The 13,542-nt window shown below is 41.5% G+C and overlaps 1 protein-coding gene across 1 annotated transcript in view; it reads left to right on the plus strand.

Moving 5' to 3' along the window:
* Nucleotides 1-12,626: 12,626 nt before the first annotated feature.
* Nucleotides 12,627-13,542, plus strand: part of LOC118971128 (protein furry homolog) — a 157,946-nt gene continuing 157,030 nt past the window's right edge. Inside the window, 2 exon segments of the mRNA XM_073235390.1 lie at nt 12,627-12,656; nt 12,985-13,042. Coding sequence (XP_073091491.1) covers nt 12,627-12,656; nt 12,985-13,042 — 88 coding nt within the window.

Below are 13,542 nucleotides of genomic sequence, written 5' to 3' on the forward strand. Positions count from 1 at the left end.
TGTATGATCCTTTTGATATACTGTTGAATTCTGTTTGCTAATATTTTATTGAGTATTTTTGCATGTACATTCATCAGGGATATTGGTCTGTAATTTCTTTTTTGGTGGGGTCTTTGCCTGGTTTTGGTATTAGGGTGATGTTGGCTTCATAGAATGAGTTTGGGAGTATTCCCTCCTCTTCTATTTTTTGGAACACTTTAAGGAGGATAGGTATTATATCTTCTCTGTGTGTCTGATAAAATTCCAAGGTATATCCATCCGGCCCCAGGGTTTTGTTCTTGGGTAGTTTTTTGATTACCTTTTCAATTTCTTTGCTCATAATTGGTTTCTTTAACTTTTGTGTTTCTTCCTTGGTCAGTCTTGGGAGGTTGTATTTTACTAGGAAGTTGTCCATTTCTTCTAGGTTTTCCAGCTTGTTGGCATATATGTTTTCATGGTAGTTTTTAATAGTTCTTTGTATTTCTGTGGAGTCTGTCATGATTATTCTGTTCTCATTTCTGATGCTGTTGATTTGTGTTGATTCTCTTTTTCTCTTAATCAGTTTGGCTAGAGGCTTATCTATTTTGTTTATTTTCTCAAAGAACCAGCTCTTCGTTTCATTGATTTTTGCCTTTGTTTTATTCTTCTCAATTATGTTTATTTCTTTTCTGATCTTTATTATGTCCCTCCTTCTGCTGACTTTAGGCCTCATTTGTTCTTCTTTTTCCAGTTTCAATAATTGTGATGTTAGAGTATTCATTTCGGATTGTTCTTCCTTCTTTAAGTGTGCCTGGATCGCTATATACTTTCCTCTTAAGACTGCTTTCGCTGCGTCCCACAGAAGTTGGGGCTTTGTGTTGTTGTCATTTGTTTCTCTATATTCCTTGATCTCTATTTTGATTTGTTCAGTGATCCATTGATTATTTAGAAGCATGTTGTTAAGCCTCCATGTGTTTGTGAGCCTTTTTGTTTTCTTTGTAGAATTTATTTCTAGTTTTATGCCTTTGTGTTCTGAAAAATTGATTGGTAGAATTTCAATATTTTGGAATTTACTGAGGTTCTTTTTGTGAGCTAGTATGTGGTCTACTCTGGAGAATGTTCCATGTGCACTTGAGAAGAATGTATATCCTGTTGCTTTTGGATGTAGAGTTCTATAGATGTCTATTAGGTCCATTTGTTCCAGTGTGTTGTTCAGTACCTGTGTGTCCTTACTTATTTTCTGCCTGGTGGATCTATCCTTTGGGGTGAGTGGCGTGTTGAAGTCTCCTAAAATGAATGCATTGCAGTCTATTTCCATCTTTAGTTCTGTTAGTATTTGTTTCACAAATGCTGGTGCTCCTGTATTGGGTGCATATATATTTAGAATGGTTATATCCTCTTATTGGTCTGAGCCCTTTATCATTATGTAGTGTCCTTCTTTATCTCTTGTTACTTTCTTTGTTTGGAAGTCTATTTGTCTGATATTAGTACTGCAACCCCTGCTTTCTTCTCACTGTTGTTTGTCTGAAATTTGTTTTTCCATCCCTTGCCTTTTAGTCTGTGCATGTCTTTGGGTTTGAGGTGACTTTCTTTTAAGCAGCATATAGATAGGTCTTGCTTTTTTATCCATTCTATTACTGTGTGTTTTGATTGGTGCATTAAGTCCATTTACATTTAGGGTGACTATTGAGAGATATGTACTTATTGCCATTGCAGGGTTTAGATTCGTGGTTAGCAAATGTTCAAGGTTAGCTTCTTTAGTATCTTACTGCCTAACTTAGCTCACTTATTGAGCTGTTATATACACTGTCTGGAGATTCTTTTCTTCTCTCCCTTCTTATTCCTCCTCCTCCATTCTTCATATGTTGTGTGTTTTGTTCTGTGCTCTTTTTAGGAGTGCTCCCATCTAGAGCAGTCCCTGTAAGATGCCCTGTAGAGGTGGTTTGTGGGAAGCAAATTCCCTCAGCTTTTGCTTGTCTGGGAATTGTTTAATCCCACCATCATATTTAAATGATAGTCGTGCTGGATACAGTATCCTTGGTTCAAGGCCCTTCTGTTTCATTGCATTAAATATATAATGCCATTCTCTTCTGGCCTGTAGGGTTTCTGTCGAGAAGTCTGATGTTAGCCTGATGGGTTTTCCTTTATAGGTGACCTTTTTCTCTCTAGCTGCCTTTAAAACTCTTTCCTTGTCCTTGATCCTTGCCATTTTAATTATCATGTGTCTTGATTTTGTCCTCTTTGGATCCTTTCTGTTGCGGGTTCTCTGTATTTCCGTGGTCTGTTCGATCATTTCCTCCCCCAGTTTGGGGAAGTTTTCAGCAATTATTTCTTCAAAGAGATTTTCTATCCCTTTTCCTCTTTCTTCATCTTCTGGTACCCCTATAATACAAATATTATTACTTTTGGATTGGTCACATAGTTCTCTTAGTGTTGTTTCGTTCCTGGAGATCCTTTTATCTCTCTCTATGTCAGCTTCTACACGTTCCTGTTCTCTGGTTTCTGTTCCTTCAATGGCCTCTTGCATCTTATCCATTCTGCTTATAAATATTTCCAGGGTTTGTTTCACTTCTGTGATCTCCTTCCTGACATCTGTGATCTCCCTCTGGACTTCATCCCATTGCTCTTGCATTTTACTCTGCATCTCTCAGCATGTTCATGATTTTTATTTTGAATTCTTTTTCAGGAAGACTGGTTAGGTCTGTCTCCTTCTCAGGTGTTGTCTCTGTGATCTTTGTCTGCCTGTAGTTTTGTCTTTTCATGGTGATAGAGATAGTTTGCAGAGCTGGTACGAGTGACAGCTGGAAGAGCTTTCCTTCTTGTTGATTTGTGGCCTTCCTCTCCTGGGAGAATAACAACCTATAGTGGCTTATGCTTGGTAGCTGTGCACAGACAGGGCCTCTGCTACCTGCCTGTTTGCTTTGGAGTTTATCTCAGCTGTTGCTGTGGGCGTGGCCTGTCTGGGGCTGCTCCTCCAAAATGGTGGAGCCCCGTTGGAGGGGGAATGGCCGGGAGGCTATTTATCTCCGTAAAAGGCCTCTCTGCTCCCTGTTGCCCAGGCATTTAGAGTGCCCAGAGATCCCCAGATTCCCTGTGCCTTTGGGCTAGATGTCCTGTCCTGCCCCTTTAAGACTTCCAAAAAGCACTCTCCAAACCAAAACAACAACAGCAACAACGAAAGAGGGAAAAAAAAGGAAAAAACACGCGATTTTCTTTGTCGTCATGCGCCGGTCTCAGGCACCCGCTCACCGGTCTTGCCGCCCTGTTTCCCTAGTATTGGGTTCCCTGTCCCTTTAAGGCTTCCAGAAAGCACTCGCCTAAAAAAAGGGGAAAAACATGCGATTTTCGTTGTCCTCAGGCACCGGTCTCAGGCACCTGCTCACCAGTCTTGCTGCCCTGTTTCCCTAGTATTGGGGTCCCTGTCCCTTTAAGACTTCCAAAAAGCACTCACCAACAAAAAAAAAAACTGCTCCTGTTTCTTTGTTCTCTGGCATCAGCCTCAGGCACCCACTCACTGGTCCTGCCGCCCTGTTTCCCTAGTATCCAGGACTCCACTCATGCACTGTGTCTGCTCTCTGTCCTGAATCCTGGGGCTGGGTGTTCAGCCTTCCTGGGCTCCCTCTCCCTCCCTGCTGACTCCTCTCCACCCGCCAGGGGCTGGGGGGAGGGGTGCTTGGGTCCCGCCGGGCTGGGGCTTGTATCTTACCCCCTTCGCGAGGCGCTGGGTTCTCGCAGGTGTGGATGTGGTCTGGATGTTGTCGTGTGTCCTCTGGTCTCTATTTTAGGAAGAGTTGTCTTTGTTATATTTTCATGGATATATGTGGTTTTGGGAGGAGATTTCCGCTGCTCTACTCATGCCGCCATCCTGGCTCCGCCTCTGAGACTTATCTTTCGAGAAAATGTTTTATTATGAAAATTTTCAAACACGAAAGGAGAAAGAATAGTGCCATATACAGTGTATTGCCATCAGATTTGACAGTTATCAAGATTTAGTCATGTTTGCTTGACTTACACCTTTTTCGTCTCTTTTAAAGCATTTTGAATCAAATATAGGCACCACTCCATATAATCAGCATGTACTCTAGAAAACAGTGACATTTTCTTAGCAGCAACGCTATTATAATACCTTAAAAAACTGACCATTGTTCTTTGATATCACCTATTATACAGTCCATATTCAAGTTGCTTTGATTGCCATTTCTGAAAATGTCTTAAAGCTGGCTCACCCAAATCAAGATTCAAACAAGATCCATATGTTGCATTTGGTGGTTCAATCTCCAAAGTCTTCCTTAATCATCCATGCATTTTTATCTCTTCCACTGTCTGGCAGAAATTAGTGCAGTTTTCTTATAAAATGAACCTAATTCTGGAGTATTTCTTTTGCTTCCTTAGGATGACATTTAACTTGTTTGTATCCCCATTGTTTCTTGCAACTGAGCATTAGCTCTGCTGCTTCGATAACTTGCTGAACATGGACATAAGGCACATTCCAATTCTCTCTCTGCCACGCTGTCAGAGTCATTTGTGTCCTAGTGGTAGGAGACCGAGAACCACTCTGTGGTTCTCAGGAATACATAACCAATAGCTCTCAGAGTTGGGGGTTTGGTATAGGAACTCTGACCAATATCTTCTCACAGGTTGGGAATTTTGAGAAAGCATATGCAGTCAGTGTTCAAAAATAATCTTCTTAAAAACTGTAATCATTATAATGTCTCACCAAAAGTATATCCTGTATGTTATCTTATTAGGGTTGACATGAGAGGATCGCAGGCCCATCTGCATAAGCTGTGGTTCCTTTCTGCTCCAGTAGGCCCCATCCAGTTCCCATCTTCATTCTTTTTCTAGGTAGGGGCTGTCATCTTTAATTTGCATTGTCCCTCAAATAGCCCCATTTTATCCCATCCTACACAACAATATCAGCTCGACACTCTTTCCTGCCAGCTTGCAATTATCCTCCAAGTAAAGTCCAAACTCAGTGGCTTGCCATTCAAGACCTTAATTCTAATAACAATTAGAAACCTACATTTTTATAGGACTTGAGTTTAAGTTTTTCATATGTATACTTGATTATTTCATTTACACAAAGACTGTTTTGTGGAATCAGATGGGTTCAGCTCAACAAATATTAAGTAAGACAATTGTCTAATTATGCCAGGCACTATGCTAAAAGCTGGGAATAAAGACAAGATGTATTCCTGTTCTTGAGACCTTCCCAGTTCCTTGGTGAAGACAAAGTTTGAACCTATGTGTTGATAGAGATGCGTAGTGGGAGGGAGAGACAAGGAGGGGGCAGGGAGAGACTTCACAGATGCCTGTATGCAGCTGCCATGCTGGGCCCCTGCCTGGGCCCCTTTCTCACCTGTACCAATCAGAATCCTACCTGTCCTTTAAGAAGTGGGTCAAATGCTATCGAGTCCACAAAATATGACTAATCAATGGCCCAAAGCAGAGAGGATGCCTCTGTCCTTCACTAGGCCTAGTCCAGGGTTTTGTGATGGGCAGGCTGTCAGTACCTAATTTTTCTTTTTTTTAATGTTAGCATGAGTCTTGAATTTACAGCTAGGAAAAAAGACAGGCTTTCTCATGTGTCCACCTTCTTCCTGTGTCATCTTCTCAGGAAGCAACATGAGAGAAGAAGTGGAGTCCTAACTGGAAGGGTCAGAATTATTTGCAAACCTTCTATGGTGAGGATAGACGATAGGATCTCACTAATTCATATTAATTTAAGGGAAGGCAAATGTTACTTATTAAATGTTGAATTGTGAAACTCTTAAAGAAGTGATGCTTTCATGCTTTTTTAGTGTATATTAGAGCTAGAAAGGACAAGCTGGCCTACCCTCTTTAAGAATAACAGGTAAGGAAACCGAAGCCCAGTTGGTAAAGTTTCTCCCCCATGGGGCACATAGAGCCAGACTAGAACTCAGACCTTTGACTCCCCATTTTCTGTTTTGCCTCCAGAGGATTTACTTGTTTGGAGTTACTGAGGCATACCAGTTTTTCTATAGGCAATGGAATTTTAAACATTTCATTCACTGGATGGATTGGTCCCCTTTGCTTTCCTGTTTATTCACATCAGAGATGTCAGAGTGTGGTCCCCAGGCCAGCCACATTGTCCTAACCTGGTAGCTGGTTGGTTGGAAATGCAAATTATCAAGCCCTACTCCGGGCCCACCCAGCTTTTCAAGGGCATCTAATGTGCAGATTCTCAGCGCCACTAATCACTCTGTAGTCAGCAATTCGTCTTCATAGTTCACATAAAAAAACACACACAAACTAATTTATCACAAATTTTGAATTAATGGATTTCAAATGAATGAGGTGTTGCAGCATAAAATGATTCAGAAGAGGAAGAAAATGGAAAGGGGCAGAAAATGAGAGGAGGGGCAAAGGACAGTCAGCAAGGGACATGTGAATAGGAGCAGGCTGCCAGTTCTGCGGAGGAGAAGGAAGTTGAGATTCAGGATCATCCGGCCTCTGGCAGGTCATTCAATCTCCTTTTGGTGAGAAAGGACCTTGAGATCTTCCTTTGCTCAAGACCCCATCTTCCTTTGCTCAAGATCTTGGCATGCATTCCCTCAGGCTGTGGTGAGGGGACCTACTTTGAAAATGGGGGGAACGTCCATGTAATTGCATCTTAGCCGATGACCAACATTTATAAAGGAAATCACTGAAGGGTTACTGTCATTTCTCTAAGGTAAAATATTGAAAGGCAAAGAAGAGAGTAAAGAAAACAGGGCAGTGGCTTGATGCTTACTTTCCCGTTACTGAACTCCTTCAGTCCTTCTAAGGTAATCAGGCTTTGAGACACCAGACAAAACCGGTTTTGAGAGGCCACAGATGGAGGGAAACACAGCGAACTTTGTCTGCAAGTTCACTCACTCCTTGGTGGAATAACAACCAGTTCAAGTTCATATCATCGCTATGTCTAGGGAAGATTAGTCTCCAGACCCTTTTAAGGTGTGTCAGTAAATAGAATTCATATTTTTAGTGGGTTCTTGGTTTTTGACTCTTTTTTTGTACTCCTAGCCTTTCTCAAAGCCCCTCAAATGACTAAAAGATGCATTCAAGTTCAAAGGAAGAGAACCTGGCAGGAGGCACCTTATATTAGTCTTTCTAGAAAATAACCATCTATACAAATCTATAGGAAGCCTCATTTTCCAAATCATATTTGTATTTAATTTTGTCATCCCCTAACATCTCAAAACTAGCTTATGCCAGGGTAAAACCTGTGGGTAAAGGGGCTCATTTTATTCAGTCTTCATCATAAGCGACTGGTTTGTTTTAAACGGCAGGGTCGTATGGGAAGCTTGCAAGATAGGTTATCAAATAGACATCGGTTAAGGTCCTGTTCTTGGACAAGTCAGCTAGCTTCTCTGGACCTACATGATCTTACCTGTAAAAGGGACATTGCTTAGCTTCTACGATGTTTTGAGAATTAAAGATACTAATTATCCTGGAGGTGTCTTGTGGAACCGGAAACTTGAAGACATACAATTTGAAACCTGTCAGATTAAGAGACTAATTAGTATAAGAGAAAGGAGGAATGTATTAGTCAAAAATGGGAGGAATATTTCACATCATCAGAATTTTATGGAAATTTATTAAACTGAGCTTAACATGTTGAATACCTTTTTTTTCCAAGACAAAAAGTTTCTGAGTATTTTTTACCAGATACTCTCTTCTTGACCTACTTTGGAAATGTATAAAATTATTTAGGGTCCACATCACTAATCATCAGGTAAATGCAAATTAAAACCACAATGAGGTGTCACCTCTCACCAGTTAGGAGGGCCAGCATCAAAAGACTAAGAACACCAAATTTTGGCAAGGATGTGGAGAAAGGGGAACCCTCCTACACTGCTGGTGGGAATGTAAGCTAGTTCAACCATTGTGGAAAGCAGTATGGAGGTTCCTCAAAAAACTAAAAATAGAAATACCATTTGACCCAGGAATCCCACTCCTTGGAATTTACTCAAAGAACACAAATTCTCAGACCCAAAAAGACAGATGCACCCCTATGTTTATTGCAGCACTATTTACAATAGCCAAGATATGGAAGCAACCTAAGTGTCCATCAGTAGATGAATGGATAAAGATGTGGTACATATACACAATGGAATATTACTCAGCCATATGAAAGAAACAAATCCTACCATTTGTAACAATGTGGATGGAACTGGAGGATATTATGCTCAGTGAAATAAGCCAGGCGCAGAAAGACAAGTACCAAATGATTTCCCTCATTTGTGCAGTATAACAACAAAGCAAAACTGAAGGAACAAAATAGCAGCAGACTCACAGACTCCAAGAAGGGACTAGTGGTTACCAAAGAGGAGGGGTGTGAGAGGGCAGGTCGGGAGGAAGGGAGAAGGGGATTGTGGGGAATTATTTTAGTACACATGGTGTGGGGGGTCACGGGAAAACAGTGTAGCACAGAGAAGGCAAACAATGAATCTGTGGCATCTTACTACCCTGATGGACAGTGATGGCATTGGTGTATGGGTGGGAACTTGATAATATGGGTAAATGGAGTAACCACATTGTTTTTTTATGTGAAACCTTCATAAGAGTGTATATCAATAATACCTTAATGAAAAATTTTAAAAAGATATTTAAGAATCATCCATCTCTTTAAGCAATGTTTCTTTTGCTGCTCAAATGAACTGTTTCTTCTTATCCCAACATTGTTCATTTCCTAATACTACTCTGTGGAAGAAAATAATTCTTCTTATCAAAGTTGGAGGCTCTCTTTCTTTTTATCCTAATTTATTTTGCTTGACTTTCAGGGTTTCATTTTGAGTATTTGCAGTACCTTTTGAAATGCCATTTCTAAAGCGCCCTCATAAATGCATTAGTGGCCTATTTATTATTGTTCTATGTTCAGGGTGACATGTTCTCACAGTAGCTGCATCATCCTTGGTTTGTTATGTTCTATGGAATGTTCCTATAATGCCAGCAAACAAAGTAAGTCTTACGGGAAAAGATGGACTGTGGGGGAAAATCATTTTCATAATGTATGTTCCCAGCTCTCAGTCACTAACGGGGTTTGCCCTCAGAACCTACAAAATGAATGAGGCCCTGAGAACTGGCAAAAGAATAACATGTCCATCTGTGAACAGAGAAGCATAATAAATTTACTCTTGTGTTGAATGATAAGGTTACATTGATCTCTAGAAAGTAAAGTAGTTTAAATGGACCTTTATTTCTAAGAGTCCTAACTTCAAACAGTTACCACATGTAATCTCAGGGGTACTTCATCTAAAAGGAAACCACTTTTTCTTTCAAATGCTCAGAGTCTGATTTCAGTAATGGGAACATCAGAAAAAAAAATAGGAATTGAGTGTTTTGAGAAACGGGGTCTGTGCTTTTGTGTCTTTATAAGCCGGTGAAAAACAGGCAAAGAATTTTCTGAGTCATGTATTTTGTGAGGGGAGGTGGAGGAGCTGTGTGTCTGATGGGCATTTGGGTGCATGCCCTTTACAGGCCAGGTAGATTCGCATTTCCACCAGCACTGACAGCTACGGCAGGTGCAAGGGATGGATGGGAATGCAGATCCTGCTCAAGCCAAGTGTGTCTGGCTTTTCTCAGAACCAGGAAGACATGCAGCTTTCAGTCCTCTCCACAGCACCTGGGCGCCTTTGGGCAGGTAAAGAAGAGCAGGTTCCTCTAGCCACTCACTCTGTTTAACCTTCCCTTTTTCTTTTAGAACCTATTGTAATCCAACATTGTGTGTGTGTGTGTGTGTGTGTGTGTGGTGTACACACACAAAATTACTGATTATGTGACTCTGCCTGGGTAAACTGTAAGCTCTTTGAGGGCTGGAACTGTCTGTTCTGTTCACTGCTATCTTCCCAGTGCCTAGAACAGTGACTGAAACATGAACACTGATTAAATAAATACTGGCTGAAATGAGTAAGTGAACAGATGAATGATAGCCTATAAGAAGCAATGGTATAAACCCTCTAAAAATCCAGCTGAGAAAACCACCTGCCTTCCTGTGACCACATGGCCACCTGCAGCCTCCGTGGCGCTTCCCAAGACATGAGGAGACTCAGCCTAGAATTTCCTTTCTTTTCGGTCCCACGATCACAGAGCTGAACTATGAGCTGTGGGGGTGTTTGCACTGGTGTTGCAGTTTGGAGGTAGGTCATTCCTGGAAATGTTGGTAACTTTCGGAAATTGTACTAACGACCTCAGCCAGCCAAGAGCAGCCAGCCTGAAAATTAAAGTATTAGGCATTGAAATTGGGGGAAAAAGTAGCCACATTCAAAAGATCATTGCTTGCCTTCAGAAATCGATCTAATCAGGGGGTAATGAATTGGCTGCAAAAGCCTGTAACAGACTTCATGCAGATTAAGGACTGGCCTCTGTTTGGTTTAAGAAATAGAGACCCAGGAAAAGAGGGCAGAGCCCTCCAGAGGCCCCTATAGAACTGACCAGAAACAGAATTTGGAATAAACATAATAAAATAACACCCACAAAATCCACTTAAGACAAAGAAGCCAATGGAGAAAAATGAGAACATGTCTAATTGAAGATTAAAATGTACATGGGAAGATACAAAGAGAAAGCCAAAATCAAAAAGACTTGATGATTAGAGTCCTAATTACCATGTGAAAGTGATTCCCTTTGTCCGCCCGACACTCTCCACCCGCCCCAGAGTGTCAGTTTAAGTGACTTTCTAGGGACATTGAGCTGTGGAATGGAAACACAACGGTGGAGGAGAAGAGAAGACAGGATACAGGCAGATGGAGCTGAGGCTTAAAAATGTTATCACATGCAAGAAATTTTAATCCAACGAATTAAATTGTTCCTTCAACATGAATTGAGGTGGGGAAGACAAGAAAGGAAAAACAATGACCTGTCAGGACCCTTTTGTCCTTGGGATCCATGTGTTCAGAGGTCAGACCACAAGGAGCATGAGGTGGGGAGAACAGGGCCCAGACCTGGCCAGGAGGAAGAGGAAATGTTGGCCTGGACCCCCAGGGGGCGGGTGGACTTGTTTGCCGGGCTGGGTAGAGAGCTGGGGAGTAATGGAGAGATGTAGATTCACTGTAACTTCCTGTTTTTCGGAGCTGGATGATGGGGCCTGAGCATGGCTCTTCCTGAACTGGTGGCTTGTTTGTCTGTTTCAATAAAAAATAACTGTCAGTTAAAAATCAGACCTAAGAAGAAACAGATTTAAGTCCTGAGTGCTAAATTCCTAGGGACCGTGTTGATCCTTTTATACACCAAAATCTTTTTTTAGTTTGACCCTTTTGAAATAGAAACCTTTTGGAAATTTATATCATTCTGTTCCCCGCCTTCTCAAATCCAGAACTAAATATCAAAGTTATTTCAAGCTTTCCATGGGATTCAGGGTCATCGTCATAAACAGTAAAATGGTGACAGCGTGCTGGAAGGAGGTATCCATCTCCAAGTGTGTGAGGATGTCAGATTCTGTGGCCCTGTCCTAAATGGCTTCAGGAAACTGCATTTTTAAATTCTGGTGGCTTTTTAGAGTAATGCTATTTTTTCCCCCTTCTTTTTGTGGTTGGTGTTTCTATCCATAGATGTTGTACCTTTCCCTTGTGATTTTCTGCATTCAGACTATTGTGAACTTGGAAACTAGAAAACCAATCTTCATTATGGGTAGATTAAGAACATCAAGCCCTGAAGGAGAAGCAGCAACTTTTTTCCAATTGGTAATGTTCTGATGTTCAGACTGGTGTGGACTCTGACTCAATTTTGATTACAAGGGGATATATGTTTCCTGGTTCTTAACTGTATATATTATCACTAAATAACCAAGTTACTGAAAGGTGCCATGTCCTATGTTTACTTTTGAAAACTATTATGGCAAAAGAATAGTTTGAATTAGTTGTGAATTGTTATGTATTAGTCATGATAGTGTTTTGGGACAATATGGAGAGATCCTCCATGCACGCTTGGTGAGATCTCAGCCCAGGAGAGGGTTCTTGACTCTGATTGACAAAGAATTCACAAGCAGTTCAAGCAGGGACAAGCAAAGGATAGTTCAGTAAAGGAAAGTACACACTCAAGGAGGGTGGGCGGGCATGCTTCAGATGTGTGCAGCACGGTAGGGTTCGGGTTGGGTGGAGTTTAAGCAGGGATGGAATATTCACTGGCTTAGGTGGGGTTCTCTGGGAATAGGGATGGGATTTCTGGGAAAGTAGGGTGATGCCCTCTTCTTGTCTTCAGATTATATTCCTCAGAACTATCGTGGTACCAAAGGTGTGATCTTAATATGCCAATGAGCATATAATGTACTTTGAGGTGAAGTGAGGGTCAACTTCTCCATGTTGGAGCTCATCAGTTTGGCAAGTAGTGTGTCTATATCCCCCCTTTCTACATCCCTGAGAACAGTTTAGATGGAATGTTTAGAATATAAACATGCATTTAACCAAATGTAAACACCAGCCGAAGTCCCCAGCTCCTTCCCCACTCATGTCTCGCTATCCACCTACTCTAAGACTAGAATGAAGAGGGGTCACAAAAACTTGGGAGTGGATTTAGTTCAAGGGCACTTAGCCCATGAAACCCAACTTCATCTCCATCGGCCTAGCTGGTCTGCTTGAAACCAGAATGATGAGCACCATCCCCCTGAATCTCTTTCAGCCCTGGTCCAGGGCTCTGCTGGGCTGGGATAGTTCCAGCCCACTAAAGCCATGCATGGGACATCTGACTTTGGGGTGCAGGTGAGTAATACTTTTTATGATAGCAGTGAATCAGCATTTTTTCCTTTCAAATAGAAGGTTTGTGTGAGAACATTCTGGCATCTGGGCTTCAGCTATCTGGTTCACAATGCACCTTTGCAAGGGGCCTGCCTGGAGTCACTCTTAGGAAAATTCTCTCACTATAGTTATGACATTTAGGCCCCAGAGTCTTGTAATTATAGATCTGATTTTGTAATTATGTGCTTCATCAACCCGGTTGTCACTGTCTTCTAGAAATGGATAAAATTATGTGGAAAACTAAAGATAATAAAAGGCTGTCCTACACTCAGACTCTTGGTTTATATCCCAGTCTCCAGTCCGATGGCACGATGCCCTTGATACATTAGGAAGGTACTTCGTGGAGATCTGTAAGTTGGACTTGAGAGACTTCTCAGGAGAAAGTAGGAGGTAATGCAGAGGAAGGGCCAGGACTTGATTCACATCACCTGAATTTGAATATTCCCCTTCAGAATCCATTGCACCTTTTAGTAAGCTGCTTGAAGTGCTGTTTAACTGATGACTTCGTTGCAAATTCAGCACCTTATTCCTTTAAAGACCCTACTGGCCTTCTCATAGCACTCGCTTCCTAGGGACCACTTCAAGACTTACAAAAATAAAGTAAGGTGAGTTTAGTTAGTTATTTAAGGAGATTGATTATTATCTGTGTGAAGAACTCGGTATTAGATCTGGGAGGCTTCAGTCTTCTTGGGGACCTTGTAGAAGAATATGCATACATCCATTACAGGGCCAACTCTAGGCAAAACTGCGTGGCCAGTTGATCATTGCTTCACTTATCAACTATCTACCTAGCCTTTCTTAGGTGATGTAGGGTGTACAGTGTCAAGGAGCGTGAGCTAAATGCCTCATC

Source organism: Manis javanica, chromosome 1, assembly GCF_040802235.1.
Source record: "Manis javanica isolate MJ-LG chromosome 1, MJ_LKY, whole genome shotgun sequence".
Classification (NCBI taxonomy): Eukaryota; Metazoa; Chordata; class Mammalia; order Pholidota; family Manidae; genus Manis; species Manis javanica.